The sequence below is a fragment of the Microtus pennsylvanicus genome, chromosome 3 (assembly GCF_037038515.1).
Source record: "Microtus pennsylvanicus isolate mMicPen1 chromosome 3, mMicPen1.hap1, whole genome shotgun sequence".
In the NCBI taxonomy this organism is placed as follows: domain Eukaryota; kingdom Metazoa; phylum Chordata; class Mammalia; order Rodentia; family Cricetidae; genus Microtus; species Microtus pennsylvanicus.
Window position 1 is genome coordinate 95,449,529 of NC_134581.1, and position 21,136 is coordinate 95,470,664.

At 42.0% G+C, this 21,136-nt stretch overlaps 1 protein-coding gene across 1 annotated transcript in view; it reads left to right on the plus strand.

Moving 5' to 3' along the window:
- The first annotated feature begins 11,002 nt into the window (after positions 1 to 11,002).
- Dpy19l2 (dpy-19 like 2) overlaps positions 11,003 to 21,136 on the plus strand; it is a 164,857-nt gene continuing 154,723 nt past the window's right edge. The window contains exons 1-4 of the mRNA XM_075967611.1: positions 11,003 to 11,348; positions 15,292 to 15,316; positions 18,663 to 18,750; positions 20,190 to 20,327. Of these exons, the coding sequence (XP_075823726.1) occupies positions 11,003 to 11,348; positions 15,292 to 15,316; positions 18,663 to 18,750; positions 20,190 to 20,327 (597 nt within the window). The remainder of the gene's footprint in view (positions 11,349 to 15,291; positions 15,317 to 18,662; positions 18,751 to 20,189; positions 20,328 to 21,136) is intronic.

The window sequence follows — 21,136 nt, forward strand, 5'->3', positions numbered from 1 at the left end:
AGAAAAAACTGACTTCATGACAGTGATTGACACCCTTAAACAGCATATAAAAAACGCCCTTATAGAAATGGATGAGAAGTATAACAGAAAGTTCGAGGAATTGAGTAAATCAGTGAATGATACCCTAGGAAAGCAAGGAAAAACAATCAAGCAGATAATGGAAACAGTTCATGATTTGAAAAATGAAATGGAGGCAAAGAAGAAAACACAAACAGAGGGCCGGCTGGACATGGAAAATCTAGGTAAACGAATAGAGACTACAGAAACAAGCATAACCAGCAGAATACAAGAGATAGAAGAAAGAATCTCAGAGTCTGAGGATAACATAGAGAAAATAAACGCACTGATCAAAGAAAACAGCAAGTCCAACAAACTCTCATCACAAAACATTCAGGAAATATGGGACACAATAAAAAGACCAAACCTAAGAATAATTGGAGTAGAAGAAGGAGAAGAAGTGCAGCTCGACGGTCCAGAAAATATACTTAACAAAATTATAGAAGAAAACTTTCCCAACCTGAAGAAGGATGTACCTATGAAGGTTCAAGAGGCATACAGAACCCCAAATAGGCTGGATCAAAAAAAAACATCCCCTCGCCATATGATAATCAAAACACAAAATATACAGAATAAAGAAAGAATATTAAGAGCCGCAAAGGAAAAAGGCCAACTTACTTATAAAGGTAAACCTATCAGACTTACACCTGACTTCTCTATGGAAACCATGAAAGCCAGAAGGTCCTGGATAGATGTACTGCAAAAACTAAGAGACCATGGATGCAAGCCCAGACTACTATATCCAGCCAAGCTTTCGTTCACCATAAATGGAGAAAACAAAATTTTCCAGGATAAAAACAAATTTAAGCAATACGTAGCCACAAATCCAGCCTTACAGAAAATAATAGAAGGAAAATCACTAACCAAGGAGTCCAACAAAGACCTCAATAACTCAGACATCTAGAGACCCTTCACCAGCGCAACTCAAAGAAGGGAAACACACAAACCCTACTACTTAAAAAGTGACCGGAGTTAACAACCACTGGTCATTAATATCACTTAATGTCAATGGACTCAACTCACCTATAAAAAGGCACAGGCTAAGAGACTGGATACGAAAACAGGATCCAACATTCTGCTGTCTACAAGAAACACACCTCAACCACAAAGACAGGCACCTACTCAGAGTAAAGGGCTGGGAAAAGGCTTATCAAGCAAATGGACCTAAGAAACAAGCAGGTGTGGCCATACTAATTTCTAACAAAGTTGACTTCAAACTTAAATCAATAAAAAGAGATGGAGAGGGACATTTTATACTCATAACAGGAAAAATTCATCAGGAAGAAATCTCAATCCTGAATATCTATGCCCCTAATATAAAAGCACCCACGTATGTAAAAGAAACATTGCTAAAAGTCAAGGCAGCCATCAAACCGCACACACTAATAGTAGGAGACTTCAACACTCCTCTTTCACCAATGGACAGGTCAATCAGACAGAAACCTAACAGAGAAATTAGAGAATTAATGGAGGTAATGAAGCAAATGGACTTAACAGACATCTATAGAATATTCCACCCAAATAGGAAAGAATATACCTTTTTCTCTGCAGCTCATGGAACCTTCTCGAAAATTGACCACATACTTGGTAACAAAGCTAACTTACACAGCTACAAAAAAATATTACTAACCACCTGTGTCTTATCAGACCACCATGGATTAAAGTTAGAATTCAACAACAATGCTACCCCCAGAAAGCCTACAAACTCATGGAAACTGAACAGTCAACTACTGAACCATACCTGGATTAAGGAGGAAATAAAGAAAGAAATTAAAGTCTTCCTTGAATTCAATGAAAATAAAGAAACAACATACTCGAACTTATGGGACACTATGAAAGCAGTCCTGAGAGGAAAGTTCATAGCACTAAGTGCCCACTTAAAGAAAACAGAGAAAGCACATATTGGAGACTTAACAGCCCACCTGAAAGCTCTAGAAAAAAAAGAAGCAGACTCACCTAGGAGGAGTAGAAGACTGGAAATAATCAAACTGAGGGCTGAAATCAACAAAATAGAAACACAAAAAACAATCCAAAGAATCAATGAATCAAGAAGCTGGTTCCTGGAAAAAATCAACAAGATTGACAAACCCCTATCCAAACTAATCAAACGGCAGAGAGAAAATTTGCAAATTAATAAGATCAGAAATGAAAAGGGGGACATAACCACAAACACAGAGGAAATTCAGAGAGTCATTAGATCTTACTACAAAAGCTTGTATGCCACTAAACTGGAAAATGTAAAAGAAATGGACACTTTCTTAGATAAATACGATTTACCAAAATTAAATCAGGACCAGGTGAACAAGCTAAACAGACCTGTCAGTCGCGAAGAACTAGAAGCTGTTATCAAAAACCTCCCTACCAAAAAAAGCCCAGGGCCAGATGGTTTCAATGCGGAATTCTACCAGAACTTCCAAGAAGACCTAATACCTATACTCCTCAATGTATTCCACAATATAGAAACAGAAGGGTCATTACCAAATTCCTTTTATGAAGCTACAGTTACTCTGATACCAAAACCACACAAAGACTCAACCAGGAAAGAGAATTACAGGCCGATCTCACTCATGAATATCGATGCAAAAATCCTCAACAAAATACTGGCAAACCGAATCCAAGAACACATCCGAAAAATTATCCATTATGATCAAGTAGGCTTCATTCCTGAGATGCAGGGCTGGTTCAACATACGAAAATCTATCAATGTAATCCATCATATAAATAAACTGAAAGAAAAAAACCATATGATCATTTCATTAGATGCTGAAAAAGCATTTGACAAAATTCAACATCCATTTATGTTAAAAGTCTTGGAGAGATTAGGGATACAAGGGTCATACCTAAATATAATAAAAGCTATATACAGCAAGCCGACAGCTAACATCAAATTAAATGGAGAGAAACTCAAAGCCATCCCGCTTAACTCAGGAACGCGACAAGGCTGCCCACTTTCGCCATACCTCTTCAATATAGTGCTGGAAGTTCTAGCAATAGCAATAAGACAGCATAATGGGATCAAGGAGATTCGAATTGGAAATGAAGAAGTTAAACTTTCGTTATTCGCAGATGATATGATAGTGTACATAAGCGACCCCCAAAATTCCACCAAATAACTTTTACAGCTGATAAACAGCTTTAGTAATGTGGCAGGATACAAGATCAACTCCAAAAAATCAGTCGCCCTCCTATACTCAAAGGATATGGAAGCAGAGAGGGAAATCAGAGAAGCTTCTCCATTCACGATAGCCACAAACAGCATAAAATATCTTGGGGTAAATCTAACCAAGGAAGTGAAAGATCTATTTGACAAGAACTTTAAGGCATTGAAGAAAGAAATTGAAGAGGATACCAAAAAATGGATGGACATCCCTTGCTCTTGGATTGGGAGGATCAACATAGTAAAAATGGCAATTCTACCAAAGGCAATTTATAGATTCAATGCAATCCCCATCAAGATCCCATCAAAATTCTTCACAGATCTGGAGAGGACAATAATCAACTTTATATGGAAAAACAAAAAACCCAGGATAGCCAAAACAATCCTATACAATAAAGGATCTTCTGGAGGCATTACCATCCCTGACTTCAAACTCTATTACAGAGCTACAGTAATGAAAACAGGGTGGTACTGGCATAAAAACAGAGAAGTCGACCAATGGAATCGTATAGAAGACCCGGACTTTATCCCACAAACCTATGAACACCTCATTTTCGATAAAGGAGCTAAAAGTTTACATTGGAAGAAAGAAAGCATCTTCAACAAATGGTGCTGGCACAACTGGATGTCAACCTGTAGAAGAATGAAAATAGACCCATATCTATCACCGTGCACAAAACTCAAGTCCAAATGGATTAAAGACCTCAATATCAGCCCGAAAACACTGAACCTGATAGAAGAGAAAGTGGGCAATACCCTACAACAGATGGGCACAGGCGATCGCTTCTTAGGTATAACCCCAGAAGCACAGACATTAAGGGCAACATTGAATAAATGGGACCTACTAAAACTGAGAAGCTTCTGTAAAGCAAAGGACACTGTCACTAAGACACAAAGGCAACCTACCGACTGGGAGAAGATCTTCACCAACCCCACAACAGACAAAGGTCTGATCTCCAAAATATATAGAGAACTCAAGAAACTAGACTTTAAAAGGCTAATTAACCCAATTAAAAAATGGGGCGCTGAACTGAACAGAGAATTCTCAACAGAAGAAGTTCAAATGACCAAAAGACACTTAAGGTCATGCTCAACCTCCTTAGCGATCAGGGAAATGCAAATCAAAACAACTTTGAGATATCATCTTACACCTGTAAGATTGGCTAAAGTCAAAAACACCAAGGATAGCCTTTGCTGGAGAGGCTGTGGAGGAAGGGGTACCCTCATCCATTGCTGGTGGGAATGCAATCTTGTGCAACCACTGTGGAAGTCAGTGTTTCGGTTTCTCCGGAAATTCGGGATCAACCTACCCCTGGACCCAGCAATACCACTCTTGGGAATTTACCCAAGAGATGCTCTATCACATGTCAAAAGCATTTGTTCAACTATGTTCATAGCAGTACTATTTGTAATAGCCAGAACCTGGAAACAACCTAGATGCCCTTCAATGGAAGAATGGATGAAGAAAGTATGGAATATATACACACTAGAGTACTACGCTGCGGTAAAAAACAATGACTTCTCGAATTTTGCATGCAAATGGATGGAAATAGAAAACACTATCCTGAGTGAGGTATCCCAGGCCCAAAAAGACGAACATGGGATGTACTCACTCATAATTGGTTTCTAGCCATAAATAGGGTTCACGGAATCTACAATAGGCGAATCTAAAGAAGCTAAGTAAGAAGGTGAACCCAAGGAAAAACATATAGTTATCCTCTTGGATAAGGGAAGTAGACAAAATTGCCGGGGGGAAAAGTGGGATCTTGGGGGTGGGGTGGGATGGGGGTTAGGGGAGATGGGGAGAGAAAAGGTAGAAGGGAAGGAGGGTGGACTAGGGGAAACAGGAGGATCGGGATAAAGGAAGGTTGGATAGGGGAGCACGGAACCACAATTCTTAGTTAAGGGACCCACTTTAGGGTGGGCAGGAGACTTGACCCTAGAGGGGCTCCCAGGTGCCCAAGCTGAGGTCCCCAGTTAGTTCCCTGGGCAGCTGAGGATAGGGAACCTGAAATGACCCTACCCTAGAGCAATACTGACGAATATATTGCATACCATCCTAGAACTTGCATCTGGCGATGGATGGAGATAGAGACAGAGACCCACACTGGAGCACTGGACTGAGCTCCCAAGGTCCCAATGAGGAGCAGAAGGAGTGAGAACATGAGCAAAGATGTCGGGACCACGAGGAGTGCACCCACCCACTGAGACAGTGGAGATGATCTACTGCGAGCTCACCAAGGCCAGCTGGACTGTTACCAGAAAAAGCATGGGATAAAACTGGATTCTCGGAACATGGCAAACAATGAGGGCTGATGAGACGCCAAGGACAATGGCACGCGGTTTTGATCCTACGCAATCTGCTGGCTTGGTGGGAGCCTAGCCAGTTTGGATGTTCACCTTCCTAGATATGGACGGAGGGGGGAGGACCTAGGACTTACCACAGGGCAGGGAACCCTGACAGCTCTTTGGACTGGAAAGGGAGGGGGAGAGGAGTGGGGGGAAGGGGAGAGGGGTGGGAGGAGGGGGAGAAGAGTGGGAGGAGGGGGAGGGAAATGGGAGGCTGGTGGGAGGAGGTGGAAATTTGTTTTTTTTTTTTCTTTTCTTTATCCTCCTTTTATCAATAAAAAAATTAAAAAAAAAAAAAAAAAAAAAAGAAACCAATACAGAAAACTATAACCAATTACCTTGCTCAGCTTTCTCCTTTTCATGGAGAAAAAATTTTACAAATCTTTATAAGCATGAACACTAGGAACCACATGACAGAGTCTATATGACGCTGCTTTGAGATATCTTCTGCCAACAGAGCTAATCCAAAACTCCTCACTTTAGTCTCAGGCAGACTGTTTGGCCAAGAGCAAAAAAGCGCCTCGTTCCTTACAAAAATATCCTGAGACCAGTCTCTAGGTCACATACTAACATTCATCTCCTGTGAAACCTCTTGATTCCCACAGTTCATTAAACCACACTCAGCACCACTGTCTTCCATGCTTCTACTAGGATGGCCCATTAACAGCACTTAAAACATTTCATTATTTTCCTAACCCAAACTCCCAAAGTCTATATTATTCCAAACAAAAACATGATCAGATCTAGTACAACAATACCTCAGTCCCTGGTACCAACTTCTGTCTCTGAGTTTTTATTACTGTGAACAGACAACATGACTATAGCAACTCCTTTTTTAAATGCCTATACATTATTTTTAATATTTATTTATTTTTTAAAAGAAGGCAAATTATCTTTTTTCATTAAACATAACAATCTAAGTTCCTACTCTCTCCCCTCTTCCTATTCCCTTCACATACCCTCCCACCCCACCTTCATTCACTCCTCAGAGAGGGTAAGACACATTGCTATGTGGAAGTCCAAGGCCCTCCCTACTGTATGTAGGCTGAGCAAGGGGTATACATCCAAAGAGAATAGGATCCCAAAAAGCCAGTACATGCAGTAGGGATAAATTGTGGTGCCACTGCCAGTGACCCCTTAGTCTGCCCCAGTCATGCAACTGTCAACCACATTCAGAGGGACTAGTTTGTCCTATGCTTGTTCTTTCCCAGTCTGGCTGGAGTTGGTGAGCTCCCATTAGCTCAGGTAAACTGTTTCAGTGGGTGAACCCATCATGGCCTTGATCTTCTTGTTCATATTTTCATTCCTCCCACTCTTCAACTAGACTTTGAGATCTCAGTCCAGTGCTCTGATGTGGGTCTTTGCCTCTGTTTCCATCTGTTGCTGGATGAAGGTTCTATGGTGATATTTAAGATATTCATCAGTCTGACAACAGGGCTAGCCAAGATCGGGTCCCCTCTCTATTGCTTGGGGTTTTACCTGGGGTCATCCTTGCGGATTCCTGGGAATTTCTCTAGAGCCAGGTTTCTGCTAACCCTATAATGGCTCGCCCAATAAAGATATTTCTTTACTTGCTCTCATCTCTGTCCTTCTTCCTTCTCTACTATCCCTTTCCCTCAAGTTCTTCTCAACCATCTCCTTCTCCCCTCCTCTTCCCTTTTCACCCTCTCTTCTCTCCTTACCCCCATGCTTCCAATTTTGTCAGGCAATCTTGTCTATTTCCAATTTCTAGGTCAATCTATATATGTTTTTCTTTGGGTTCACCTTATTATTTAGCTTCTCTAGGATCATGAGCTATAGGCTCAATATCCTTTATTTATAGCTAGTATCCACTTATGAGTGAGTACAAACCATATTCCTCTTTTTGGGTCTGTGTTATCTCCCTTAGGATAGTGTTTTCTAATTCCATCCATTTGCATGCAAAATTCAAGATATTATTTTTTTTTACCGTTGAGTAGCACTTCATTGTGTAAATGTGCCACATTCTTTATCCATTCTTCAGTTGAGGGGAATCTAGGTTGTTTCCAGGTTCTGGCTATTACAAATAATGCTGCTATGAACATAGTTAAACTTTATAGTATAATTGAGCATCTTTCGGGTATATGCCCAAGTGTGGTATTGCTAGATCCTTAGGTAGGTTGATTCACAACTTTCTAAGAAGCTGCCATACTGATTTCCAAAGTGGTTGTACAAGTTTGCATTCCCACCTGCAATGGATGAGTGTTTCTCTTACTCCACATCCTCTCCAGCATAAGCTTTCATTAGTGTTTTTGATCTTAGCCATTCTGACAGGTGTAAGATGGTATCTCAACCACGGCAACTTTTACAAGGAAAACAGTCAGTTGAGGGTGGCTTGCTTTTTCAGAGGTTTAGTCCATTGTCATCAGGTGGGGAGTATGGTAGCATGTAGGCAGACATGGTGCTGGAGCTGAGAGTTCTACATATTACAGATAACAGGAAGTCAACTGAAACACTGGATGGTATCCTAAGCAATTGAAACCTCAAAGCCTGGCCCCACAGTGACACACTTCCTCCAACAAGGCGATACCCACCTCAAGAAAGCCACGCCTCTGAATAGTGCCACTTCCCATGATATTATGGGGGCTAATTCCATTCAAACTACCACAGAGGGATATTGGGAGGGTTTGGAGGGAGCAAATGGAAGAAGAAAATGTGATTACATTATAATTTCACAAAACACTTAAAATTTGATTTAACACAAAATGGGGGGAGGCAGAGGCAGGTTCTATATATATAAATGCATAAAGTACCTTTATGTAAAAATGATTATCAGCCGGACAGTGGTGGCACATACCTTTAATCCCAGCACTTGGGAGGCAGAGGCAAGCGGATCTCTGTGAGCTTGAGAAATACTGTCTGAAAAAACCAAAGAGAGAGAGAGAGAGAGAGAGAGAGAGAGAGAGAGAGAGAGAGAGAGAGAGAGAGAGATATGCTTGGGTCCCAGTTGGTGGAACTATTTGGCAAGGATTAGGAGGTGTATATGGCTTTGTTGGTGGAGGTGTGTCATCTGGGGTGGGATTGACATTTCAGAAGCCCATGTCATTCTAATTGGTTTGATTGCTGCCTTGTGGTTACTTTCTCAATTTGTAAACTCAGCCACTGCCCCAGTAGATGCCTAACAGCCTGCTGCCATCCTTTCCCCACATGGCCATGGACTCCACTACTCCCTAGAACCATGATCTCTAAATTAAACACTTTCTTTTCTGTTGTCCTTTACATAGTGTTTTGTCAAGGTATTAGAAAAGTAGCTAGGACAGAAGTTAGTACTAAGGAGTGGTGTATTGATGTGGTTGGACTAACCATGCTCTTCCTTCCTTCCTTCCTTCCTTCCTTCCTTCCTTCCTTCCTTCTTTTCTTTCTTTCTTTCTTTCTTTTTGAGATTTCTGGATGATTTGGGGACTTTGGACAAGGAAAGTGGGTTGAGTTTAACAGGCCAGTCTAGTAGGAGCTTGGAAGACAAGAGTGCTGGGGACAATGTGAACTGTGGAGGTCAAATTCAAGAGGTTTCAGAGGGGAACAATATTAGCAACTGGGCTATAGTCTACTCTTTTGATATTTTGGGAAAGAATGTGGTTAGTTTCCTCCCCTGTTCTAAGAATTTGCCATTTGAAGCATTTGAGCTAATTTCATTTCTTCAGGTGATGCTCCCTACTGAGCGACAAGTTGACACTTAATACCTAACAATATACATATCGGGTTGGATTCAGAAAACACATTCATCTAGTATTTCTTTTAACACTGTATCCTATTTTTCTATTATCACTAGCCATTCACTCAAAATGAATTAATGGCCCCAATACCGTATGACATGAGTAATTCTGTAACTTGGAGTTTGATGTTGAGGCTATTCTAATTTTAAAATTGACAAAAAATAATGGAACAATGGTTATCTGTGCAAAAGATTATTTTAAGGGTGAAAGGGACTAGATTTTATTTGTAAGGGATTAACCAAAGGTAAGAACATGCCTCTTCAGGCAGCTGGAAAGAGACTACAAGAAATTAACAAGAAAAGAAGAGGTAATCCTTGCACTCCCCTTATTGCTACAAAATGCAGAGTTAATACGTGCTCATTAAAAATAAGGAGCTCCATTTTGATTTTGTCGATTCATTTAAGAACAGGTTTTTGCCAGCTTAATATGGAGACAAAACTTGTAATCTTAGGATTAGGGAGACTGAGAAAGGAGTTCAAGGCCAACCTGGACTACATGACAAGATGTGTTAAATATACACTGTGTGTTTGCCAAATAATAATTAATAATATCTTGTATTTTAAACTCAAAATTGGATAGACAAAGTTACAACCTATTAAAATATTAATATTAAAATATACTATACTTCTGGTACTCTATTTCCTATTAACATCTTGAGCGCAACAAATAGTACCAGGAATGCAGAAATGCCTCTTGAGAAAAATCTTATAAAACATAAACTAGCAACAACTTACTTGTTTCCCATGTACTGGATTTAGTCAGTAGATAAATATAACTACCAGTGAGCACTCTAGCTCTTAAGTGAAGGCATAATTAATGTGAACTAGAGAAAGGGCTTGGGGTCAGAAGACAGCATTCAAACAGTCAGGAGAAAAGGCTGGGAAAGCCATGGGATGGCATGTATATGTGCGTGCGTGTGCGTGCGCGTGCGTGCGTGCGTGCGTGTGTGTGTGTGTGTGTGTGTGTGTGTGTGTGTGTGTGTGTGTATTTCACTGATACTTATCGGAAGATCTGTGTCCAGGAAAGTGGAAATTAAAGTCGGAAAGGTAGATTGGGAAATATTACTGAAGGTATTGCGGAGTAAAACCAAGTTTAAGCTCTGAGGAATATGGAGGAACTATGAGCGTTTTCAGGCAGTGTTTTTCCATGAAGATGAACTTGGTCAACATTATGGTAATTGTCTGTTAGAAGCTCAATAAAGTCCTAAAATGGATGCGTGAAGTGTTGTGGACTCCAGCCGTACAGACTGACGGCTGGAATGTGGCGTGGCAGTGGCCTCTATAGTGCTGTATAGAAACTGTGAGGCCAAGACCGTTTCCTGGACCAGGGTGGCTTCTGGTTTAGGAAGATAATGAACTCCTGAGCCCATCCCTTTCTTCTCCGAGCCAGGATCTGAGCAACTTCGTTGGAACAGACCATGTTACTTAAAGAATGAGCTAACGAGTACTGTACTTCAGGGCCCAGGCCCTGGGGCAGGTCACACCACTCGCAAGTCGCGTTGTCGCGCTGGCGTGCGCGCGGGCTGCACGTGGAGAGCGCAAGGCTTCCTGGACCGCATGCTCGCCATCTTTGTTTCACGGTCGCCATGACGACGAGGCTGCCCGCAACGGCGGTGGGGGCTGGTCGTTGAGGCTGCCAAGTGAGTCCGGCCCCCGAACCTCGCCCTCGGTGACCCAGCTCCATCCACCTGACCACAGACTATGAGAAGATGGTGGGGCCGACGAGGAGTCAACTCAGGGAATCGGACCCCGACGCATCGCAAACCAGGATGAGTCGGGGCGCAGGGCCGGTGGAGCCCCCGCTGGAGCGCGCCAAGAGGTGGCTGCTGCAGCCTTTCTTCCTGGGCAGCAGGAACCTGCCTGGGGGCGCCCGGAACTACGTGCAGCGGAGGAACCGAATTCTGAAGGAGCAAAATTACTTACACCCGGAAGAGGTCACCAACCTCCTTCTTCACGGCCGCTTCCAATTCCTCCACAGCCTCTTGGACCAGCTCCGCGACAAGGTGCAGGCCCTGCATAATCGTCGCTTCTCCCACAGGACCCTCTTCGGTGTAGGTGAGCAGAGCCTGCTCCAGTCCCAGCCGGGCAGGATTACCTCTCATCCTAAAGCTTTGAAGGGTTAACATAGGTCTTGGGGAATTTCATTCACCAGTGTTTGGTGTGTTGGAAGAGTTGATGGTGATGTCTGAGACTCTCATGCCAGGAATTCTCAGCCTTCGAGCTCCTGTTTTAAACTATTTTGTGGGATTGTCCGACTTAGTGGTCGCCTGTATGCCAACAAAAAGTTAACCCTATCAGAGCAGCTAGTTAACACAAGTTTGTAGAAGTGATCGACTACCTTCGGGACAGAGTTATGCTGCTTTGTATTTTAAATCAAAGTTTCTTAGCTGAGATCACTAAAAGCGGAGGAATGAGGAGAGTAGACGGTGCATTCATTACCCCTGCTGATACCCTCTTACTTCCATTCTGCCAAGCTTAACAGTAGCTGCTAGGAGTTCTTTCATGCAAGCATTTCCTCCATTTATACCTCTAATTTTCTGTGGTTTCTGAGGTAACTTAAGCATTGCTGCTGTCTGGTATTTGGGACGAGAGCTTTGCCACACTAACTGCGGATATAAATAGAGACACAAATACCTCAATACAGGTCATTCCCGCCTCTTCCCACCATATGCTATGTGGCTGCTGGGGTAAAAAGGGGTTGTCACATTGAAGTGTTAACAGTAATTGAGGAATAATTGAAATTCGTACTTAGATTTTCATCTGCCGTCTATGCCAACAGACCCGTGCCACAGCCACAATCCATAAGGGCTGGTTTCTGAAATCCAAGCTCCAATGTACCGATGTACCGAGGTGTGGCACATGGTTACCCGTGAGTGGCTAAGGAAATCATGGATGACTTTATTAAATGAACAATAACTTTACTAGCTGTGCTCAGGAGAGACAGTTAATTCTTTAGAATGGAAGGCGAATATAGCTCAGAGAGAGAGAGAGAGAGAGAGAGAGAGAGAGAGAGAGAGAGAGAGAGAGAGAGAGAGAGAGAGAGAACTTTTAGAAAATGGTGGAACTTCAGTTGTAGCAAAGAGCTGATATATGGCCGTGTGGAGCTGGGATCAGTGTGTGTGTGTGTGTGTGTGTGTGTGTGTGTGTGTGTGTATGTGAAAGAGAGAGAGAGAGAGATGCTGACAGAATGGCAAGTTACCTGTCTTAGCAGTAAGACAGCATGGTGTGGAAACAAAGTTAGGATGAAAAGAAAGGCATGAGGAATAGAAGGAGGATGCTATTGACATATTGACATAAGCTTTCAGCTCAGTGATGGGTGTGAGGCATTTGAACTCTCTGTGTGAAGGCATGGATTCTTTTCTTAGTTTTTTTGTTTTGTTTTTTAATTGTTAATTATTTTTAAGATAATAAAATTGCATAACTTATCCCCTCCCTTTTTTTCTCCTCAAATCCTCTCATGCATCCCCTTGCTCTCCTAAAAATTCATGGTCTCATTTTCTTTAAATACTGTTACACACATACACACACATTCCTAAGTACATAAATATAACCTTCTCAGTCCATATAATGTTACTTGTCTGTATATATTTTCAGAACTGACCATTTAGTAATGAATAACAAGTTGGTGTGTTGTTCCTTGGGAAGGCTGTTCAAACAGTCTTTATGAATAACTAAGTGTTCACTTTATATACAAATATGGTTATTTATATTTAAAACACTAATTGTTCTATAAAAAAATTCCATGGCATTTGGTAGCTGTGTGACGTTGGCACTGAGTGATTTCTCCCTCCGGGAAGGCTACTTGGTCAGTGCATGCTCTCGAGATCCTGCAGGCTGAAGTGTGTGCTGTGACTGGAGGGTACTGAGAACGAAAGCAGAAAGAGTAGTTGGGAAACTCTTCCTAGAACCAGGCTACAATGCTCTAATGAGAGCAGCAGCAGGAGGGGAGGGGAGAAGAGACTGACAGAGAAGGTAGCAGATGAGATTGTAGCGGCTGAAATTGAAGCAGCAAGAGGGAGAGAGGAGGGGAAGGAAGACAACCACTTTGGGTGTTATCCACATCTGAGTGAACGTGGACAATTAGGTGGCAAGGAGATTTGCAAGGCAAACACCAATGTACAGAAAGAATAGGGGCAGAGTAAAGACAAGTGGGGACAGGAAAACTGAGATGCATCTAAGCATGCATCTTTTGGGGAGTCGTGGCAGGAGGGGCTGGGAGACACGGTTGAATTTTGAGGATCTTTGGAAAGTTAGGTGGATCATAATTGGCCTTTTGTGAGAATATGTGTGCGTGGGGTGGGGTGTGCACTGTACTGCACAGACTTACAGAAGCCAGAGCAAACCCTGGGCCGTCCTTTTCTGCCAGTCTTTACCTTACTTGCTTGAGACAGGTTCTCCCACTGAAATATCAGCTCACCTTTTAGTGTAGTCTGGCTGGCCAGCCAGCTCTCAGGCTCTGCTTGTCGTCACCCCTAGTCTTGGGTTATATAAAATGCAGTTATGCCTGGCTTTATCGCATGGGTCCTGGCCATTTGGACTTAGGTCCTCACACTTGCAGAGCAAGTTCTTACTCCCTGAAGCCAGCTCTTCCATTTTTTTTATTTTGAAAATGTAATCTTAAATATTTCCCACTATATATCACTAACAAGAGACTGGGGGAAAAAAAAGAAAAAAATATAGTCAAATAGGACACCCTCTGTCATTGGTAACTAAACTATCTCAGGACATTTTTTCCCAGCTGAATATACAGGTTATACGTTTTTATTTCAGAGTGGTGCAGAGAACATTTGTTTTGTGTAAGGGACTGCACGGCATCTATTGAATCGTTGTTTTAATAACCTTTTGAAAACAAAGAACGTTTTAGCTTGAGCATAGCATGAAAACAGAGAGTGGGCTATAGTTTGCCCTCCCTGATACAATACAAGCAAATCTGAGAAGAATTTAAGATGAGCTCAGCATGGCCATTATGTAGGCAGAGGAGCAGGGCTGGGAAATTCAACATGGTGAGTTTATGTTTCTTTATTGAATTGCTTTGCTTTTATTCTGTTACCCAAGATGCATGGTTAAAAAAAAACACAGTTTTAGAAGTTAATGCTGGTGGCTTATGAGGTATCTTGCCAAGTGTACTTGGGGCAACTCTGAGAAATGCAACACAAAGTCTGTGTGACTACTGCAGTGGCTGAGTGAGTTACCTCCTCGCTGTCAGCAAGGACCTGGGGAATTACTAAAACCAACATTCAAAACTTTGGAAATGAGTTATTGGAAAGCTTATTGTGATGAAAGGGCATTCATTTAGGAAGAACCGTTGGAAGAAATAGGGGCGTTGTGGCATTTAACTTGTTCTTTTGCCTCCTCGCTCCTAGCTCCCTCTCCTGATCACTGTGTTTGGAGCTCTGCAGAAAGCTGCAAACCTAGAGTAGCATGGAACTGGACTTGTTCCTCATCCCCTGTTAGCCTTGTGCTCATCTGGACCCTTGGTCGTGCCTGGATCTAGGTTCTGTCCAGGAGCTGGCAGTTCATCAGGACCTGAATAGTACAACTTAGCTTTCAAAGGCATGCCCGAACAAGGGATTTTCTGCATTTAATAATCACTGAAGAGTGCAAGGGACAGCGTTCTAGGCTAGATTATGCAGAGTGTTTTCCAGAAGAACCTTACCTTGGCATAGTATTTAAAAAACACTCTATATAAAGGAAGAAGAGAATAAGAAACAATAGACAGTCATACTGAAAAGTCACAAAAAGATCAAGTCACCCACTTAATCACTCTTAAAAGGAGGGATATGTAAAGCTTCCAGGTCCTCCCCACCTGCAGAGGGAACATGGCTCAGTTTACTTTACTTCCTTCTGGGCTGCTTTCCTGGCTCAAGCAGACAGAAAGAGCTGACTGTCTAGCTCAGTGAGCTCTGGCTTTAGCTGTGCATTTGAAGTGCTAAGTGCTTATTTTAAAGACATTTAGCAATAAAACGTTTTTTAATGATTTCTCTTTTTTCTTTTCCAGCTGCCTTTGTGGGGATTTTGCACTGGTAAGATTTTTGTCTCAGCTTAAAATACATAGAAATATGTGGGTTAAATTTTGGCACTGCCATTTGTAAATAGCAAAGCAAGACATCGATACCCGTGTCAACTGACACCTATGTGTCACTTCTGTATACAGTTCATGTGCACAGCATCATTTACAGTGTAGATGCCCTGGGGGCTAGTAAACATTTTATATGCATAGGTATTTTATCTGTATGTATGCTTGTACACCACGTGTGTTCTCATAGAGGCGAGGTGAGGGCATCAGATTCCCTGGGGCTGGAGTCAGACGTGGTTGTGAGCTGCCCTGTGAGTGCTGATCATCTTACCTTCTGAGCGTTCTCGCCAGCCCCACAAATTAATTTTTTTGCTTTACCAAAGACTCATTCCTCTATTTCTTTAAGTATCTCCTACCCCCATAAGGCTTTTCAGTTTATCTCACCTAAAGCCTTTGCTTTCCTGGAATACCTGTACGTTATTGTTGACTTAAGTTTAGAGCTAAAGTCTTAGGAAAGCCTGCAATCTAAAACTCAGAAAAGGAGATAAAGCTCACTTTCTTTCTGAACTGGAAATGGTGGAGCACATCTGTAGTTCCAGCACTTAGAGACTGAGGTGGCAGGATTATGGGTTTGAGGGCAGCCTGCGAGGCATAGTGAGATCCTGCCTTGAGAAAGCAAGCCTTTCCCGCAGTGGTGTGGCAGAAGTGCTCCGAGTCTGCACTCTGCGTTCCCTGGCACTCTCTTTAAAAAAAAAAATAAAAAAAATATTTTTTTAAATCATGTGTTAAAAAACCTGAAAATTTTATCTGGAATATTTCATTTCTATGTGAGCTAACATCTCATAGACGCAGGAAGGTTTCCTGGCGAGTGTTTCTCTGCCTTCCCATCTGCCTAACAATTTTGCTGTGAGCCCTGAGGCTGGACCAGGAAGGAGCCATTCTTCTACACTGTTGGTTTTCTGGCATATGACCTGCATGTGAATCCAGGGCAGAAACTATGTTGACACATGAACTTTGTTTGTATTTTTGTTGGGAAGATTTTATAAACTGAGGGCAGCGTGTTCCCTGACTGTGACTAATTTCACCACATACACTCCTTGGTCACTAGCAATGGCTGCTGAGTTTCACTGCTGTGGACCTTCAAGTATAGGCCTCTGGGGGACTTAAAAGACCATTCTTTGTATGGACTTACACTTCTTTAACATAGTGGACAATGAGGACTACTGAGAACTCAAGAACAATGGCAATGGGTTTTTGATCCTACTGCACGTACTGGCTTTGGGGGAGCCTAGGCAGTTTGGATGCTCACCTTACTAGACCTGGATGGAGGTGGGTGGTCCTTGGATTTCCCACAGGGCAGGGAACCCTGATTGCTCTTCCAGCTGATGAGGGAGGGGGACTTGATCGGGGGAGGGGGAGGGAAATGGGAGGCGGTGGCGCGGAGGAGGCAGAAATCTTTAATAAATAAATAAATAAATTACCTTATTTAAAAGTGATTTTATTTAAATTATATTATAAGTGCTTTTCAGTGGTTACAAAAGTATTTTCCAGCCCATTTGAATCACTCCTACAACATAAAAAAATAACATAGCTCTTTCTGGTTTTTAATTTTTTGAGACAGGGTTTCTCTGCATGGCTTTGGCTGTCCTAGATCTAGCTCTGTAGACCAGGCTGGCCTCAAACTCAACAGAGATCTGCCTGCCTCTGCCTTCTGAGTGCTGAGATTAAAGGAGTGCGCCACCACTGCCCAGTTCTTCCTGTGTTCCTAAGGAGCTGGATGTGGAAGAAGAGTGGAGGGCACCATAGGAACTGTGCATGTACAATAGGAGATGTGCATGTACAATAGGAACTGTGCATGTACAATAGGAACTGTGCATGTACAATAGGAGATGTGCATGTGTACAACAGGAGATGTGCATGTACAATAGGAGATGTGCATGTACAATAGATGTGCATGTACAATAGGAACTGTGCATGTACAACAGGAGATGTGCATGTACAACAGGAGATATGCATGTACAATAGGAGATGTGCATGTACAATAGGAGATGTGCATGTGTACAACAGGAGATGTGCATGTACAACAGGAGATGTGCATGTACAACAGGAGATGTGCATGTACAACAGGAGATGTGCATGTACAACAGGAGATGTGCATGTGCAACAGGAGATGTGCATGTGCAACAGGAGATGTGCATGCGCAATAGGAGATGTGCGTGTACAATAGGAACTGTGCGTGTACAATAGGAGATGTGCATGTACAACAGGAGATATGCATGTACAATAGGAGATGTGCATGTACAATAGGAGATGTGCATGTGTACAACAGGAGATGTGCATGTACAACAGGAGATGTTCATGTACAACAGGAGATGTGCATGTACAACAGGAGATGTGCATGTACAACAGGAGATGTTCATGTACAACAGGAGATGTGCATGTACAACAGGAGATGTGCATGTACAATAGGAGATGTGCATGTGTGCAATAGGAGATGTGCATGTGTGCAATAGGAGATGTGCATGTACAACAGGAGATGTGCATGTACAATAGGAGATATGCATGTACAACAGGAGATGTGCATGTACAATAGGAGATGTACATGTGTGCAATAGGAGATGTGCATGTGTGCAATAGGAGATGTGCATGTGTGCAATAGGAGATGTGCATGTACAACAGGAGATGTGCATGTACAACAGGAGATATGCATGTACAACAGGAGATGTGCATGTACAATAGGAGATATGCATGTACAACAGGAGATGTGCATGTACAATAGGAGATGTGCATGTACAATAGGAGATGTGCATGTACAACAGGAGATGTGCATGTACAATAGGAGATATGCATGTACAACAGGAGATGTGCATGTACAATAGGAGATATGCATGTACAACAGGAGATGTGCATGTACAATAGGAGATGTGCATGTACAATAGGAGATGTGCATGTGTACAATAGGAGATGTGCATGTGTACAACAGGAGATGTGCATGTGTGCAATAGGAGATGTGCATGCGCAATAGGAGATGTGCATGTACAACAGGAGATGTGCACGTACAACAGGAGATGTGCATGTGCAATAGGAGATGTGCATGCGCAATAGGAGATGTGCATGTACAATAGGAGACGTGCATGCACATGGAAGAATGGAGTCAAGCAGCTTGGAATGTGTGTGATGGTGAATAATAAAATTCTCAAGAATATACAAGCAACTACATCAGTCAACTGTAAAATTATCTCAGCATTTGTTATAAAACTTGTTTTCATTGTATGGCTTTCTGAGCCCTGAAACTATTTTAGGGCTGGTTCTGAAGCCCATTCTCATTATTATCATATGTTTCTTCCCCCCAGGATACACTTAATAACACTTTTTGAAAATGACCGTCATTTTTCTCACCTCTCATCTTTGGAACGGGAGATGACCTTCCGCACGGAAATGGTTCGGTTCTTTCTTCTCACTAATCTGTGCTGTAAGGATAGTGGGACAATACGGTAGAGATTTAGCAGGAACTGAAATGGGTTTTGGGCGACTCCCATTGCCTTTTTGCCCATCCTGTATGAGTTGGTCAGTACACAGATGATGGCACTGCTTTTTGTTTTCCTCCAATTCCTCTTGAAGCACTGGAGGATTCGTTCGGGGCTTAGGTTCAGGGATTGAATATATCATTAGTGTCTGTGTGGCTCTTGAATACCTCAAAGGCATTATTTCCAAGGGCGCCATATGAACTACTATTAAATAAGAACATAGTTGTGGTGGGCCTTTGGGGACAGACACTGGGTGCAGACAGCAGTCCTGTGCTTATTTCTGTGAGGATTGATCAGTTGTCTCTGAGACTCAGTCACTTACCTGTAAGGTAGAAATCATATCAGACTTACAGGACTGTAGTGAAATGAAGGGGTGAATGGATGAATGCCCACACTATAGCATCTCCTATAAAACAATAGCTTATTATGAACAAAAATCATTTTTATTTTATTTCCCTGAAGGTAGACATTGGCATATTAGGTATGATTTGGTAGTTTTATTGCTGTGTTATCTTCATTAGCTGAAAGGAAAATCTAAATGGCGCAGAAACAACCAATTAGGAACCAGCTTGAATTTAGAAGCCCCTGGTATTGGTTAACATATCAACACTGAAGCGGTTGGGTGAAGCAGGAATGAGCATGGAGTTTCAACTATTTCAAAATTTTGAAGAATGGGGCACTTGCTTTACTTTGAAAAACACTGTGGCACTTTTTATTTCTTTATTTACTTATTTTGGCAAACAGCAAATTTAAGATGAAAATAACATAAAACAGTGTAGACTTTTGAGTTGACATCCCCTCCTGATCTAAAGAGGACATTGTTCCCTGTGCTGGAACTACACAGGGGTGATCACTTTATGACACAGCATTTGTGAACAGCAGAAGGCAGCTCAGGCACCAGCTGCAGCTCCAAAGTAAGCTGGACCAGTCACCCGATGCTGACGAGCATGCGTTATTAGTTAATAAAACTGTCATTCCTTTCCAAATGCGGAGTTGCACTTCGACATGAAGACACCTCTGTTTTTGATAGAATTTATTATATGTCAACTTCTAAGCATATGGGGAAAATAGAGTTAGTCAAGTTAAAAGTACACTGACTAGATGCATGTCTTAAAGCACCATCCACATAATCTGAATAATCTCAGACCTTCAGAAAGCTAGAAAGAATCGTAGAGAAGACACGTGAAGATACATGCTTTTTAGTCTGAGAATCTTAACACTAAGAAGTCATTAGGAAGTCTTCTTCATGACCTTCTTTTTTTTAACAGAAGAAAGATGATCTAAAAAATTGTTTTAAAATGTTCTATAAACAACTCAAGGTTTTATTGACATTGATAGTGTCTTTCTTAAAAGGGACTTTATTATTCCTACTTCAAGACCATCATCGAAGCGCCTTCATTTCTGGAAGGACTGTGGATGATCATGAATGACAGGCTAACTGAATATCCCCTGGTAATCAATACAGTGAAACGCTTCCATCTTTATCCAGAGGTAAGGGATCTTTAGAAACGAACAATGCTGTTGTCAAATAAAAGTGGTAAATATAAGAACAGAGGTGAAAAAAGAGCTTTTCTATTTTAGGTTCATTAACTTTAGATGTTTTAAGATTTGATCGCACCATAAAGCGATCCTCTCTTAAAATCCAGCCTACTGAATCCCCTTACATGATGTCAGAGAGGACACCTTAGTGTGGGAATTGTAACTAAGGCATCAGAGGACAGCTGGGACCAGGGTTGACATGGGGAGCACATGGAGGGCAGTGAGACTGGAGCAATACAAGGGCCTTGGAGTTCACTGCCAAAGGAAGATTTACTTGGTCGCATGGCCAGAAATCTGTGGATTTAAAAAAAAAATATTTAGCCTTACAAAGTATGGTTTTTTAATGGGAGTTTAGAAATTTGATAAACAACAACAACAAAAAACTTTGGTAAGTTTCATTTGTGAATTCTTTTTATTGAAAATATTTTTTTTTATTTTTTTATTGATAAAAGGAGAATAAAAAAAAATTTCCACCTCCTCCGAGCCTCCCATTTCCCTCCCCCTCCTCCCACTCTTCTCCCCCTCCTCCCACCCTTCTCCCCCTCCCCCCACTCCTCTCCCCCTCCCTCTCCAGTTCAAAGAGCAGTCAGGGTTCCCTGCCCTGTGGTAAGTCCTAGGTCCTCCCCCCTCCGTCCATATCAAGGAAGGTGAACATCCAAACTGGCTAGGCTCTCACCAAGCCAGCACATTAAGTAGGATCAAAACCCCGTGCCATTGTCCTTGGCGTCTCATCAGCCCTCATTGTTCACCATGTTCAGAGA